The 15,261-nt window shown below is 36.7% G+C and overlaps 1 protein-coding gene across 1 annotated transcript in view; it reads right to left on the bottom strand.

The window, feature by feature from the left end:
* Positions 1-15,261, bottom strand: part of SNTG2 (syntrophin gamma 2) — a 178,837-nt gene that overhangs the window by 69,958 nt on the left and 93,618 nt on the right. The window contains exon 10 of the mRNA XM_087946003.1: positions 4,961-4,999. Coding sequence (XP_087802129.1) covers positions 4,961-4,999 — 39 coding nt within the window. The remainder of the gene's footprint in view (positions 1-4,960; positions 5,000-15,261) is intronic.

Below are 15,261 nucleotides of genomic sequence, written 5' to 3'. Positions count from 1 at the left end.
ACTCTTTGATTTTCACAAAACATAGTCTTGAAATTTCTGTGATATATACTAAATCTGGGCCATTGCCATCACACTATCACGTATGAAGTTGTATGACTTCTGGTGTCTTGCAGATCATTGAGAAAAGCTCAATGAAAGGCTCAATAAATTTGCTTAGTGTTCACTGCAACAGTTTTGAAATGCAGCTGATAGGTTGCAAAACGTTTGGGAGCAGCACAGATATAGCGGAACATCTCCATTGGAGATTCCAGAGCTTCTGTTACTTGTCCTTTTTTCTCAGGACAATGCTCTCAGTCAGCATCTTGTAGGTATCTCTGTAGTGGATGTGAATAGGTACGAGGGCCTGATATATGCTGACTATCATGACACACAGAGCAGAAAATTGTGGGTTGAGATGTCATACTTAGGAAAAGTGAAAGCAACTGCTTCATACTATGTGCAAATTATAAAGATGTTACACAACTGCAAATAAGCTTCTCACTATTGAGAGTTAACATGGTATTATTCAGAATGAATTGTGGGCAGCAAAACGGACATATGTGTCAACTAAAAATACTTCTTTTTAGTTGTCAGCAGAAAGGGAGGGGGAAAGCAGCGCATTCCTTAAGGGTTTCAGATAATCACTTTGGCAACCGAAGTTTCTGGCTAGCAAAATTATTACTGGAGAGCATGACTGATGACTCTTGGCTATGGATGTGTCTCATTGGAGAATATACATCCAGGGCATGGGGGGGAGACCAGGGTCAAGGGAGAAATGAATGATGTCTCGGATGCAACCGGGAAACACCAACATGTCAACTTCTAATAAATCAATCTTTTTCACTCTGAGAGATGTGGCTAGAGACTTACAATATGAATGGGAGGTGCATGTTGGAGTCCTGAGAGCATGTAGCTTTTGGATGCTCTGGTATATTTTACCTTAGATACCAATATACAATCCACTCATATCTGCAGCCCGATTATATCATTGACTTTATTCCAACATATTCAGTCCATCTCTTTTCATACTACTAAAACCCTCCTGTTTGTTTGTTTGTAACCTTCAAGTGGGCAAAATGGTGCATCATAGAGCAAGCACCATAGGTAAGTGGTTGCTGCTGGGTGGGGGAGTGAGAGAGGAGGTTATGGCGATGTAGGAGAGGCACTGGGTGGGCCAGGGAGGATGCATGGGGTGTACAAGAGACACCATGGAGATTGGGGAGGGTGAACAAGGGTGTGATGGAGTGCATGAAAGTGCAGTACAAGTTGGAGGGTGCTAGAGGTGCCATATAGCATGGGTAAAGTGTGCAAAAGGTGCTGCCATGGGTCAGGAAAATTATGCAGGGGAGTGATGGAGATTGGGGAATGTGAAAAGAGGGCAAAGTTTGTGAGAGGATGTGAGAGTGGCACAGAAGAGGAAGGGAGGGCGCACAGAGGTTTGTACTTAATTTTGTAAGCTGATCTTGGAGTCTTAGTGGACAACCAGCTAAATATGAGCCAGCAGTGTGTAGCAGCAGCCAAAAAAGCTAACAGAGGGATATAATCGAGATCAAGGGAGGTACTAATACCACTCTATAAAGCCTTAGTAAGACCACACCTAGACTACTGCATCCAGTTTTGGTCACCACATTATAAAAAAGATGTTGAGACTCTAGAAAAAGTACAGAGATGAGCAACCAGGATGATTAGAGGACTGGAGACTAAAACATAAAATGAACGATTGCAGGAACTGGGCTTGGCTAGTCTAGTAAAGAGAAGGATCAGGGGAGACATGATAGCGGTCTTCCAATATTTGAGGAGCTGCCACAGGGAGGAAGGGGTCAAGTTATTTTCTAAAGCGCCTGTAGGCCAGATAAGGAATCATGGATGGAAACTGAACAAGGAGAGATTTAACCTGGAAATAAGGTCATATGATCACATTTTGGGTGTTCAGCAACTAGTCCACATTTATACTTCACTGCAGCATTCTGCAGTTCCATGACCATGATTTACATTTTTTTTTTTCAGAAAACCAGTGTTTACTTCACCGGTTAGAATGCAGTACTGCAGGGCTAACTCAGTGCTCACTCCAGGAGTTCAATCTTGACCGGCTCAGGGTTGACTCAGCTCTCCATCCTTCCAAGGTTGGCAAAATGAGGACCCAGATTGTTGGTGGCAATATGCTGACTCTGTAAACCACTTAGAGAGGGCTATAAAGCACTGTGAAGCAGTATATAAGTCTAAATTCTGTAGTTATTTGGCAAAAACCACATATCAAAACAATGGGTTTAACTGAATGACCGTGCATTCACTTCACTATCATGGTGTTTTGCTTAATGACTGCTCCAGAAAGCAGTTGACTCAATTGTAAAATTGAGTCAGTCATATGATGATCCGCTTTATAATTCTCATACTTATAACTGTAATGAATTGATTCTATTATGGTCATAAGATGATGACTACCTATAGAGGTTATGCAGATATTGTTTACCTATACTAGTGTTTTCTGACTATTGCCTTCCCTCAAGGCAGCAAAAATCTGGCCCCATTAACACTGCTGTTGGGCCCAAACTATTTCTTTTAAGGCAAAAAAAAAATCTGCTAGAAGCAATTACACGCACACAAACACACACATACATTATACAAATACATATACAAATGTACCACATGCATACATAGACACATACATTCATATATGTATGTGCATTAGGAAATCACAGAAATTACAATTTCTAAATACACTGCATTTTCTAAAAAAAATGCAGTACTGTATGAGTTGTTAATAATTCCAGTTAACTTGAAAAAAATATTAGGTTTAGATCTCAAATAAAATAAAGCTAAGCATATTATTCAAAATCAAGTTGTATGGATTCCATTCATGGCATAACCTGATTCAAAATTTTGCCAAGAAAATGTAGCGATGTGTGATGTGTATTTTAGCAATTGAGTCACAAATCTAGCTGTCTCCTAAAATAACAGAGAAATAAGTACTTTCAATTTTGTGAACATTATGATAAAGCATACAAAGCAGACTCAAGAAGTGTTCATATTTGCAGAGCAGGAATGGTAAACATTTGGCAAGTTCCAAGAAGATGATATACGAGTTTAAGCTACTGTTTTGACATTTCATTTCTACACTGAGGCAAATATATGAGTCTTAAAACAACAAAAACCACAAAAGTCTTATAGACTTGCAAGAGATTTGAGAAATGCAATAGATTCAAGAAAAATAGCTGATACTGAAATTTAAAGCAATTATGATAACAAATTCTGCTTTTGTAAAAGTGATCCCATTTGTCTTAGATTTGATTCTGTTCTGCTACATATTCAGGGGATGGACTTACAGCAAGGGTAAATAATAAGAAGCAAATGTTGCAAAAAATAATTCCAGGTATAATTTCTAACACAAATATGAAGAAAATAAGAAACTCACTCATTGTTCTATCTAACTGGGGTAAAAAAAAAACTGCTAATGATTCAGCTAACCTTTCCCGTTTTTTCTTGAAGATGTCAGGAGTTGAATTTGGGGTTATTTATATAAGAACATATGCTTTGTATATACTGAAGTATGGCTGAATGTATATGAACCATACACAAAAAGGTTAAATCATGCCTTTGGTATTTCCATGTGCAACTTTCCAAAACAGGAAAATATACCCATCCTTTGTGCTATGAGAATGCAGACATCCTTAAGCTATGAGAATGAAAGAAATATGCAAACTTTATTTCAGATGCTAATTACAGGTGTCTTCCTTCTTGCATTCAATCACAGTAGTCAAAATTCTCTCATGGATGTAGTAAAGGGTTGATACTGGGAAAAGAGCTAGAATCAATAGGAACTTTAGCTTGTCCCCAGTCTAGTGCCTGGTGTGATGGTGCTGTTAGTAGCTATGAATCCTATTGTCCCACTCCTCAGAGAAGAGAATCTTATGACTTTAGGGACTAAAACATTTTTTTCCCTAGGGAACTAGGCAGAAATAGCCTAACATGCTACCTTTTCTCCTCTGCTTCCTTGCAAGTAATTACTGTGTAAATCTTATCACAACTGTGTTGGGTGTATTAAAAAGAAGAGCACAGAGCCTTGTAATCAAAGACTAATGATAAGTAGAAGACAAAGTTAGGCTAAATAGGCTGAGTTTTTCTCTCTTTCTGTTTCTCCTTGCTGGCTATTTTTTTTTAATGTCTGGTGCAGTGGTTTTCAATCTGTGATCTGCAGAACCAGAGGGGGGGCTATGATGTTGTCACAAGCGGTCCATGAAGGCTTAAAGAACTGTTATGATTTAAATATAGAGTTAAGTCTTGGGGGTTTGTGACCGTGGTCCATGGCCACAAAAGGTATTTAGAGGGAGGTCTGTGGTGAAGAAAGGGTTGAGAACCATTGGGTTAGGGCACACAAAATCTCTGATCTGCTTTTGCATGCAAAGGGAAACAACATATGTTTGATAAATGAAGGTGAATGATTGCTAAACAATTTTGACCATGGTGCTTGCTATGGCTGTTTCTGGGATGGCATCTTTCAAGAAGAGATTGGACTGTGATCTGTCAGAAATGGTGTAGTCTCTCGCTTGGGCGGGGGCTTGGACTAGATGACCTACAAGGTCCCTTCCAACTCTGATTATCTGTTATCTGTTAAGAATGAAGTAAATAATAAAAAAGAAAGCTTTCAAAAGTACTATATTTTCAAAGCAAGTCAACAAACTAAATATCTAATCCTTCACTTGTTTTCTTGTCATTATACCTTACTTATTCTGAGGACATTCAAATTCCATTTCTGTTTAGTGAAATTTTGCTTCCTAAGCTGGCTTATTTCAGGCATTAAAACATACTTTTCCTACCTGCTTAATCTATAAAACGCCACATACTGTTAGGATAATTAGGAGCTTCTCTCTCTCTCTCTCTCTCTCTCTCTCTCTCTCTCTCTCCCCCCCCCCCTCTTTTTAAACCTACTGAAAAAGAAGTGTGAAATCACATATATTTAGGAATAACACAATGAACATCCTACCTGGTCCGAGGCAGAACAGCATTTATTTGCCATTTTCATCTGTAAAAAAGAATAGAAAAAGGTAATAATACAAAATAATGGAAATTATATTGTCATTTACAAGTGTACAAGTGTACAAGTTTACAAGTTTTATTCATAATTGCATGGCTCTCGTAGTAACCATGTGATCCCAGGAAAATATGATAGTGAACTGAGGAGGCATCAACAGGATGCAGCACATTCATCACAACCTGTTGTTATTTCCTAAATTGAAATGTGCCACAGCCAGAGTAAGTAGTAGATTCATAGTCTACTTTTACCACAGTTGTTCAGGGAGGCACATTTAACATAAGTTCCTGCATTCCCCCTGCCCCTCAGAAATAACACTGTGAGATGGGCTGGGCTGAGATTGACCGGCCCCAAATCCCCATTAAGCTTCCACCATGGAGGATAAATTTGAGTCTCTGAGATCCTTGTCCACTACTTAAATAATGCAATGCAGCATTATTTAAGTCAGCAATGGCTCTTTGGCTCTGAGTAAAATCAGAATGCTGCACCTGGATAGCAGAACACAGTTCCTAAGCAACTCCAAAACTCTATCTCATAAGTACCATTTTAACTGAAACAGTTGAGAGCAATCAAATAACTAGGGAGTAGATTGACCCCTTCAATGTTTCACTGCTGTTGTGGATAGTTTCCTCCATTGGACTGAGGGAGCTCCTGCCAATCATACTTGAAAAGGAACTTATTTGAATTAAAATAGGATGCAATTTTCAAAAGAAAAATACAGTACACAGAATAAGCAAGCAGTATCAACCCCATCAGCAACCACAGTGATTTTGTAATGATTGGCAGGCTGTAGTAAATAAGCAGATAAGTATCTCTACTTAGTAAAGATTTTAAAAGCAGGCTGACCTGTGCAAGGAGCCATAGAAATCATTTCATTCAATATCTCTAGGAAGCTGGCATGCTCATATCTATGTGGCTGTTTAAAGGAGTCCAATAAAGCCCATGAGTTTCATATTTGGTCTTGGTTCTATGGTCTGTGGGCACCTTTTGCTATATCCCTTCATACAAATCATAAGTGGAAAAATACTTCATAATTTAGTACAGGCAGTAACCATATTTTTAAGCATTTATTTGTACTGACCTTTCTATAGATAAGTTATGATGCAACTCTTTAATTTATTATGGCTCTTAATAGCACACAAACAAAATTAACTTTAATAACCTGACTTCCCTTAAAAGGATACATTAATCTATCTACTGTAAATCTGAATTGCTTCAACTATGTTTATGCTTGAGTGTAAGTCTATTCATTAAATATTTAAACAAATCTGGTATTTTTAAATGCAAGAATCTGAATTTTAATTAATGCAATACTTCTGATGTGCAACGTTTGAGCCAAGAGACAGTATTAAAATGTCTATCCTGGTTTATATATTTCTAACCCAAATACCTGTTAGGTAACTTATATTCCTAACAATATGCAGTGTAGGTTTTACTTTTATATGATGGTATTTTCATATAAGTAAGATCTGGAAAATTATGGAATCCAAAGAGAAACTCTTGTTTGATTTGCACTATAGACTAGGAAATCCAGCTTAGATCAACTAATCTAAAATGCATGTCAATGAAATTCTCTACTGCCTTTGTTCCTCCAAGGCTACTATATACTGTCCGCACTAATAAATCAGGCCCTGAAAGAAAAGCAGGATATAATTCCAATAAAACAAAAAGAGTTGTTAAATACTACCATTGATAAATATATCTTATATAGTCATAATTTTTTAGCTAACAAATTACAGATTTATTTAATTATTTGTTTGTGAAACCAATTCATCAGAGGGTTTTCTTAGTGCCATGCAAGCTGAAGCTGTACAATAAAATAATCACAATATCTAGACAAAATGGACTGCAACACAGAACTCTACAATAAAAGTATTTTAACAAGTGTTTCAGAGCAATCCTTGCTGAAAATACCATCATATAAAAGTAAAACCTACACTGCATATTGTTAGGAATATAAGTCACCTAACAGGTATTTGGGTTAGAAATATATAAACCAGGATAGACATTTTAATATTGTCTCTTTAAGGGAATGCAAGAGCATGCAATTGGGTGTGGTTTTTCAAACAGCCATAAGATGGAGCCAGAAACCTGGTTTGTTTTAGTCTTAGTCTCAGAGGAGAGTGTGTCTGAGTGAGTATCTCTGTTTCCTTCTTTTGGAAAATATTGCCGTTCCTCCATTTTTCCTAATTGACTGATATTACTGGATTTAATGTAAGTCTGATACTGAACTGTTTTTTGACACTGGACTTTGATATTTGGATTATCCCTGGATTGAAAAAACTGACTGATTTAACTGTGAATGACTTTGGACTGCCTATTTTGAACTTTGCTTAAACCTTTATTGAAAGTAAAACCCTACATTTACTGTACAGTGTATCTGTGTGCTGTATGTGTATTATTCAAACACTTCTCTCATATACGTGTCCCTGTATGTGCTCATTCTCCTAACGGGGAATTACCTCAACACTGACTGGTTATGGGCCCAGACCATACCAGGCTCAGATAACTGAAAGTTAGTGTGAATGCACAGTACTGTATACAAACAGCTGTTTACTGTTTAATTGTGGGTTACTATCCTGATAAAGATGGCACAAGTCACTTCAACAAGTCTGTCACTGATAACCCGGTTGGATGGAACAAACTATGTTTCCTGGTCTATGAAGTGCACTCTACTTCTGCGTAAAGAAGGTTTATGGAATGTAGTTCAAGACCCACCGGATGTAAATGCTTGGAATGCAGCTAATGAGGATGATGCCAAGAAACTTGCTGACTTTAAACAGAACAACGAACGAGCTCTTTGTATAATTGGACTAACACTGAGTGACCAGCAGCTAGTCCATATTCGTGGAGAAGAGTCTGCTGCTAAGTGTTGGGAGAATTTGAAGAGGATTTATGTTCATGACACTGTAGGTGCACACATACATCTTACACGTAAACTGTTTAGAGCACGTCTTCTGAAAGGTGGAGATATGTTAGCTCATTTAAACTTCATGAAAAGAACTTTTCAAGAGCTACATGAAAAAGAACTAATATTTTCAGAGCTGCATCAAGTTTACATCATTCCTTCCTCATTGGATGAAAGTTATGATGATTATGTATCTTCACTGGACGTACTGCCCAGAGATAAACTGACATTGACTGAAATAACTGGAAGGTTGCTAGAAGAAGCAAGAAGACGGCTGGATAGGGACCAACTGAGGAAGGAACAACCACAAGAAGAGGATTTATCTTCAACTGCCTATACTGTTAGGAAATGTTTTTCTTGTGGGGCTAGGGGACATATAGCTAAATTCTGTAAGAAAGGAAAACAATAGAATACTAGTAAACACCAGAAGGCTAAGAAGAATGCTAGTTTGGCTATGTCTAGCAATTCAACTGTAAACCATGATTTGTGGGTTGTTGATAGTGGAGCATCACAGTGCATTACTAAAGATAGAAAAAGGTTTGTAAAGATGTCCACGAGTAAACAACATGTATCATTGGCAAATGGATGGAAGCTTAAAGCATCAGGTGAAGGTACTGCATATTGTTCTTGTATAAACAAACATTTAACTATGTTATATGTACCTAAACTAAAATTTAATTTATTATCAGTAAAGGCTTTAGTTAATCTTGGTTATGAAGTAACCTTTAAGGCAGATAACTGTATAATAGAGAAAGAGGGTAAAAGTGTTACTGCTACTTTAAAAAATGATTTATATGTGATATATGATGACCAGTTGAAGATGGCTAACTCAGTTTATAACAATGTTAAGCCACATGATGAATGTATACATTTACTGCATAGATGTTTAGGGCACATTAATTTCAAAATGCTCAAACAAACTGTTGAATTGTCAGAGGGAGTAAAATTAAAACCCCGTAGCAAGTACTTAAACTGTAATGCCTGTAATCAGGAGAAAAGCAAGGTTACTCCAGCAAACAGACTGAATGGGTTTAAGACCAAAGAACCTTTAGAGGTTGTTTTTGCTGACATAATTGGTCCTAAGAAACCAAGTTTAGGAGGTGCCTGTTATATTTTGAGTATTATGGACCATTACTCACGATACAGTTTCTGCTATCTTATGAAAAACAAAACAGAAACATTCCAACATTTCTTTAACTGGCTAAGGTTTTCTGAGAGAAAAATGAAAAGTAAAGTAATTACTTTAGTAACTGATAATGGGACTGAATTTGTTAACAAAAGATTCCAAACTATGTTGAAATTGGCTGGTGTTGAGCATAAATGTTCTGCACTTTACAGACCACAACACAACTCATTTATAGAACAAAGAGGGCAAACATTACAAGCCATGGCTCGCACTATGTTATCTGATTCAGGTTTACCTGAAACACTGTGGGGTGAAGCCATAATGTGTAGCAACCATGTTTTAAACAATGTAGTAAATACAACAACTGGAGAATTACCATTCACTCCTTGGCATGGCAGAAAGCCAAATTTAAGTTACCTACACACATTTGGAGCTCCAGCATGGGTGCATATTCCCTCACAAGTAAGACTGAAAGGGCAACATAGAGCTAAGAAATAATTTTTTGTGGGTTATGAGGCCAACCATAGATCATTTAGATTTTGGGATCAAGGCACAGCTCATATTTATTGTAAGTGCTAGTGCAAAATTTCTAGAGCACGTTGGGTGGGATAAACTGGAACAGGAATCCAGCAATGATATTATTATTGACACCCAAATAATCCCTAAAGATGATATCAGTAAACCACAAATAGCTATTAAAGAGGAAAAACAGGAGGAAGTAGAAGAACAGGCACAGGAAGAGGTAGAAGAACAGGAGCAGGTGGCACAGGAAAGTCCACCAGTTAGCCCTGTATTACTAAGACGTTCAACCCGAGTAACATGACCACCTGATAGATATCAGGCTAGTGTTGTATGCCAAGTGAACACAGTTCCAAGTAATTATAGTGAACTAAAACTGTATCCTGCTAAGGATCAGGCTGCTTGGCAGAAAGCAATGGATAAGGAACTGGAATCATTAAAAAGACTGTAGGTATACAAAAATGTTAAGTTACCACCAGGTAAACATGCCACCAGATGTAAATGGATATATAAGCTAAAGACAGGTGTAGATGGGACTGTTACCCATAAAGCCAGGTTAGTAGCACAAGGGTTCAATCAGACAGCAAATGACTACGATGAGGTGTTTGCACCTAGTCTGAAAGCTACCACATTAAGGGCAGCATTAGTGTGGGCAGCTAAGGAGAAATATATTATAAATCATTTGGATGGAGAAACGGCATATCTGCATGCACCATTGCAACACACTATATATTTAAAGAAACCTTTAGGTCTCAAAAATGATAATACTGATAATAATGATTGCTGGAAATTGAAAAAGAGTCTTTATGGTTTGAAGCAATCAGGATATGAGTGGAACCAATGTATAGTTAAAGAATTAACTAAGATAGGCTTTGTAGCTGGCATGGCTGATCCATGTTTGTTTAAAAAGGAAAGTAATGGTAAGATTTCATTATTGTTATTATTTACTGATGACATAGCATTAATCACCAAAACTGAACAAGAAGCTACTGAGATAATTTCACTATTGGAAAAGAAATTTAAAATAAAACAATTAGGAGAAATCAAACAATATCTTGGTTTAAAGATAGACAAAACTAGGGGAGGATACAAGATCTCACAGGCAGAAAAAATTAACCAATTACTAAAAAGTTTTAAAATGGAACTTTGTAAACCGGCTAAAACACCAATGAGCCAGGAGTTTAGCCATAGTGATGTTCAAAGTCCTATTTTTGATAAACACATTTATCAGTCCTTGATTGGTAGTTTATCTTATCTCAGTAATTGGTCAAGGCCAGATATTGCATACTGTGTTAATCAATTAGCGAGATTTTACGCTGAGCCAACTGAAAGGTACTGGCAAGCTGCTAAACGTGTGTTAAGATATCTGAAACAGACAATGCATTATGCATTGTGTTTGGAGCCGAAAGATGAACTGAATTTGACTGCATATGCTGATGCAAGTTTTGCTACAGACATAAATACACGAAAATCTACATCGGGTACTGCTGTATTATTGGGAAAAGCATTGATTGGATGTTTTATTAGATTATTATTATATTATTAGATCTATTAGACAGAAACTTCTAAATTTATCAACAATGGAGGCTGAATTCTCATGTTTGTCTTTATTATGTACAGATTTAGTTTTGTATAAGCAATTATTAATTGATATGGGAATTAATGTAACAGATCCTATTGTTATTTATGAAGATAACCAATCAGCAATACAGATGGCTTCAAATAGTGCTGTTAAAACAAGAACGAAACACACAGATTTAAGATATTTAAATGTGAGACAATGTGTGCAAAGTAAGATGATTAGGCTAGAATACTGTATGTCAGAAAACAATATAGCAGATCATTTTACAAAGGCCCAAGGCTCTATAAAGCATAAGGCGTGCTGTGAAGATTATGGACTTAGAATGTAAGGTTGTATATATTATCTTACCCAAAAGGGGAGAATGTTAGGAATATAAGTCACCTAACAGGTATTTGGGTTAGAAATATATAAACCAGGATAGACATTTTAATACTGTGTCTTTAAGGGAATGCAAGAGCATGCAATTGGGTGTGGTTTCTCAAACAGCCATAAGATGGAGCCAGAAACCTGGTTTGTTTTAGTCTTAGTCTCAGAAGAGAGTGTGTCTGAGTGAGTATCTCTGTTTCCTTCTTTTGGAAAGTATTGCCGTTCCTCCATTTTTCCTAATTGACTGATATTACTGGATTTAATATAAGTCTGATACTGAACTGTTTTTTGACACTGGACTTTGATATTTGGATTATCCCTGGATTGAAAAAACTGACTGATTTAACTGTGAATGACTTTGGACTGCCTATTTTGAACTTTGCTTAAACCTTTATTGAAAGTAAAACCCTACATTTACTGTACAGTGTATCTGTGTGCTGTATGTGTATTATTCAAACACTACTCTCAAATACGTCTCCCTGTATGCACTCATTCTCCTAACGGGGAATTACCTCAACACATATGAAATTACTGACTTCACAATTCTCAGGGTTGTTAACCATAAAGTATCAAAAGAAACACTGTAAGATATTTTCACAGGCTATATATACAAATACAAAAAACAGCAAACAGAACTTGATTCTGAGTAGTAGTAGTAATAGGGTTAGAAGCTGCCCAAAATGACAATGTAAGTTTTTTTAAAATTCAAGATAAATAAGGAACAAGTAAAAAATAGAGAACAAGATAGCAAAAGAAGTATATATCTTACACAGATATATTTGGAAGTATGTCCCATATATCAAACATGCCACCATTGTAGAAGACGTTGCCTTTGTCTTACAATTGTATATTATGACAATGATTAACATGTTAATTTAAAAAGTTAGATTAAGAACTGCCTTTTTTACAGCAAATAAAAAGTAAAACATACGTTCTTCTGTCATTGTCAAATGCACATTCCCATCCTAACTAATTTATGCTCTACAAACTTCACTGAAAGCTACACTGGAGGTAGGAGTGAAGGAGGGTCTCTAATAAAGAAAATCTTCTTCTTAACAAGTCACATTTGGCTTGGGAGGAAAATTATTTATTTAAATATAATAAATATTTATATTTTATTAAATATATTTTTATATAATATAAATATATATTGATTATCTGTGGGTACTATTGATACTTCAGACAATGTCTGTTTTGCTTTGCTTGGGAATGGGATTTTCTATATTGTAGGTAAACTATGTGTTAGACATGTGTTAGACATTGAATTTTTGCCACCCTGATATCAAAATGTAGAAGAGGAACCAATTTTAGATTTTCTAGAATTCTTCTGGATATTTTTTAAAAAATACTATTGTTCCTTTAATCCTTAAATTTTGTCAGCTGACCTCTGCCTTAAAGAAACCTTCATTTCCCAAAAAAGAAATGTAGTGAAGTTACTGATAAGCAGTACTGACAATAAAGAAGCTTGGAGCAATAGCTCCTTTATAAATAATGAACTACACCAGAATGCTGCATTCATATTAATCAGCTGGGCAATTTCTCTCAAAGAAAAAGTTTTTAGCTCAAACTGGGCAGGAATTCAGGTTGATGTGGCTCATTAAAAAGGATTCCCTACAGATTGATTTTTACTATACATAGTATTTCTCCTGCATCACTGTTCTATCTTTCTTATTCAGCTATTTCAACTTTTTCAACACGAAAATAGTCAGAGCAATCTGGTTACAACAGAGCAATACACGATAGGTTCCCAGTTCACAATGGCACAATCAGAATAAAAATTACACCAAATGCATTTGGAAATGAAACCTTTTTGAAAGCCACAAGCCTTATGCTTCAAACCTATTTTTAGAAATATATTAATTGTGCTCTAATACTTCTCAGTGAATAAGGTCATAGGTAAATAACTGATGACCCAATTCATGAAAATCCTTTCTTTAAAAAAATAATAATAATGATACTGAAAACACATACGGCATTTGGCAACAAATTGCATTGGAATCAATGGGATTAAGCACAGGCAAGTTCAAACTAGAATCACATGATAATGAAAAATAAATGCAATTTGATTTGATTGTGTCCCTCAAGTACCAGTCATACTCTCCAATGAAAAATTATGTTGCTACGAAAGAGAACTCAGATCAAAGCCTTCTTTAACATAGCATCTGAGATGCCTTTAAGAAGCTCCTAAAGGCAGGCGTAATTTTGGTTCCGATAACGTAATTCTGTTTTCTGAGGTCACCCAGCTCAAGGTATAGATAGACCAGCCCTTAAGACAGATTTGTGGAATTTTCCACCATCCGTGAAACAGAAAGGCATGGGCTTTCAATTAGAAACTGTTTCTTTCAAAACAGTCTGGCTAACTGCTGTCTTTTGCTCATGTGTCTTACTTTTCAATGGAAAAAGTTTTTCCTTGCCAGAAGTACAAAGTCCAAAAGAATCCAAAATGATTGATATGCTGTTCTTGAACTTACAGGCTCTTGGAGAGAGAAAAAAAAGCTACATGTACATGGAGCTGCTGCCTGTGCTGAAAAGAGCAGCACTGGTTTTGTCCACATGGTTTATTGTTCTCGCCAGATTCTTTGAGAGGAGCTGCTCCTCTTTCAAGTCATCATTAAACATCTCTGTAGATCGTCAATTTTCGTAGGCTCTTTCTCCATCTATGACATTTCGTTCAATGTTTTTCTCATTTAGCCTTACCTACGTGTGAATAATTAGGACACAGGTATGCCCTTGTTCCTATTGCAGTCTAAAGAATTAAGCGAGTTTTACTTGGAATAAGAAAGGAGAACATTTTGCCAGCAGGTGCTGACAGTTTGGCAGGCAGCCAAGGATACACCATATGCTGCTTCCCACTCTGAAAATTCAGTATTACAAAATTGTCACACAGTAGTCCCCCAGGAACCCCGTTGTGCTAGCCATTCTACAAGATGCAGCTATTCAGTCCCACAGCTAGACCAGCTGTTCCTTCTTTAGAGAGGGTGTGGGATTATTTATTAATCCCATTTTATTCAGTGGCTAAAGAGCCTTGCTCCCATTGTATTCAACTAAGCAGTGTATGACATGCTCTAAACAAAACCCAAGCAATCTGCAGTCTGCAGGAGGGCTGGCTTTGCTAATGTAAATACTTACATTCCAACTACAAATGTTACAAACAGAAAATATGGGATGTAGCACGGTAGCTAATTATTTGAATAAAAAATGGCTTCTCCCAATCAGCAGGAAGGCAAAGTAAACTGGACAGATTAAGTCTTTTTTGAGGGGGAGGGAGGGAGGAAAAACCTCTTTGAACTGTACTATCATGAGTACGTAATTGGGATACAACCAGATTCTGGATGGCGGATATTTATTTACAGGTCACAGGAATTTAGGGAAGGAATATACAAATTACAACTGGAATAAATTCAGTATAAATACATTTTAACTAGAAAAAATAATCTCTGTAATGCTTAAGGACTATACAATGTGTTTTATTCATGGAAATCTACTTCATTATCAACTCTTTTTAAGAAAAACTGAAGAAAACTTAATACCAGCTGATATATCCATGGTATGAATCAGGTAAAGTGTGTGAAGGTGTGTGCATCGGGTATATGAGAGGTGTGGTGCGGATAAATGACGGTGAATGAAGGGCAGCTGTGCAGGTTGATGAGAGAGAGCATGTGTGTGCAAGAGCCATGGCGGAGGTAAGAAAGAATGCAGTGCAGGTTGGGGAGGGTGTGCCAGATTATAGGGTGGGATGGGTGTTCAAGGGT

The sequence above is a fragment of the Notechis scutatus genome, chromosome 1 (assembly GCF_049901735.1).
Source record: "Notechis scutatus isolate UNSWTSFEM ecotype Mainland chromosome 1, rNotScu1.2, whole genome shotgun sequence".
Taxonomy (NCBI): domain Eukaryota; kingdom Metazoa; phylum Chordata; class Lepidosauria; order Squamata; family Elapidae; genus Notechis; species Notechis scutatus.
Note: the sequence above shows the minus strand (reverse complement) of the source record. Positions and strands in the feature narration are given on the sequence as shown.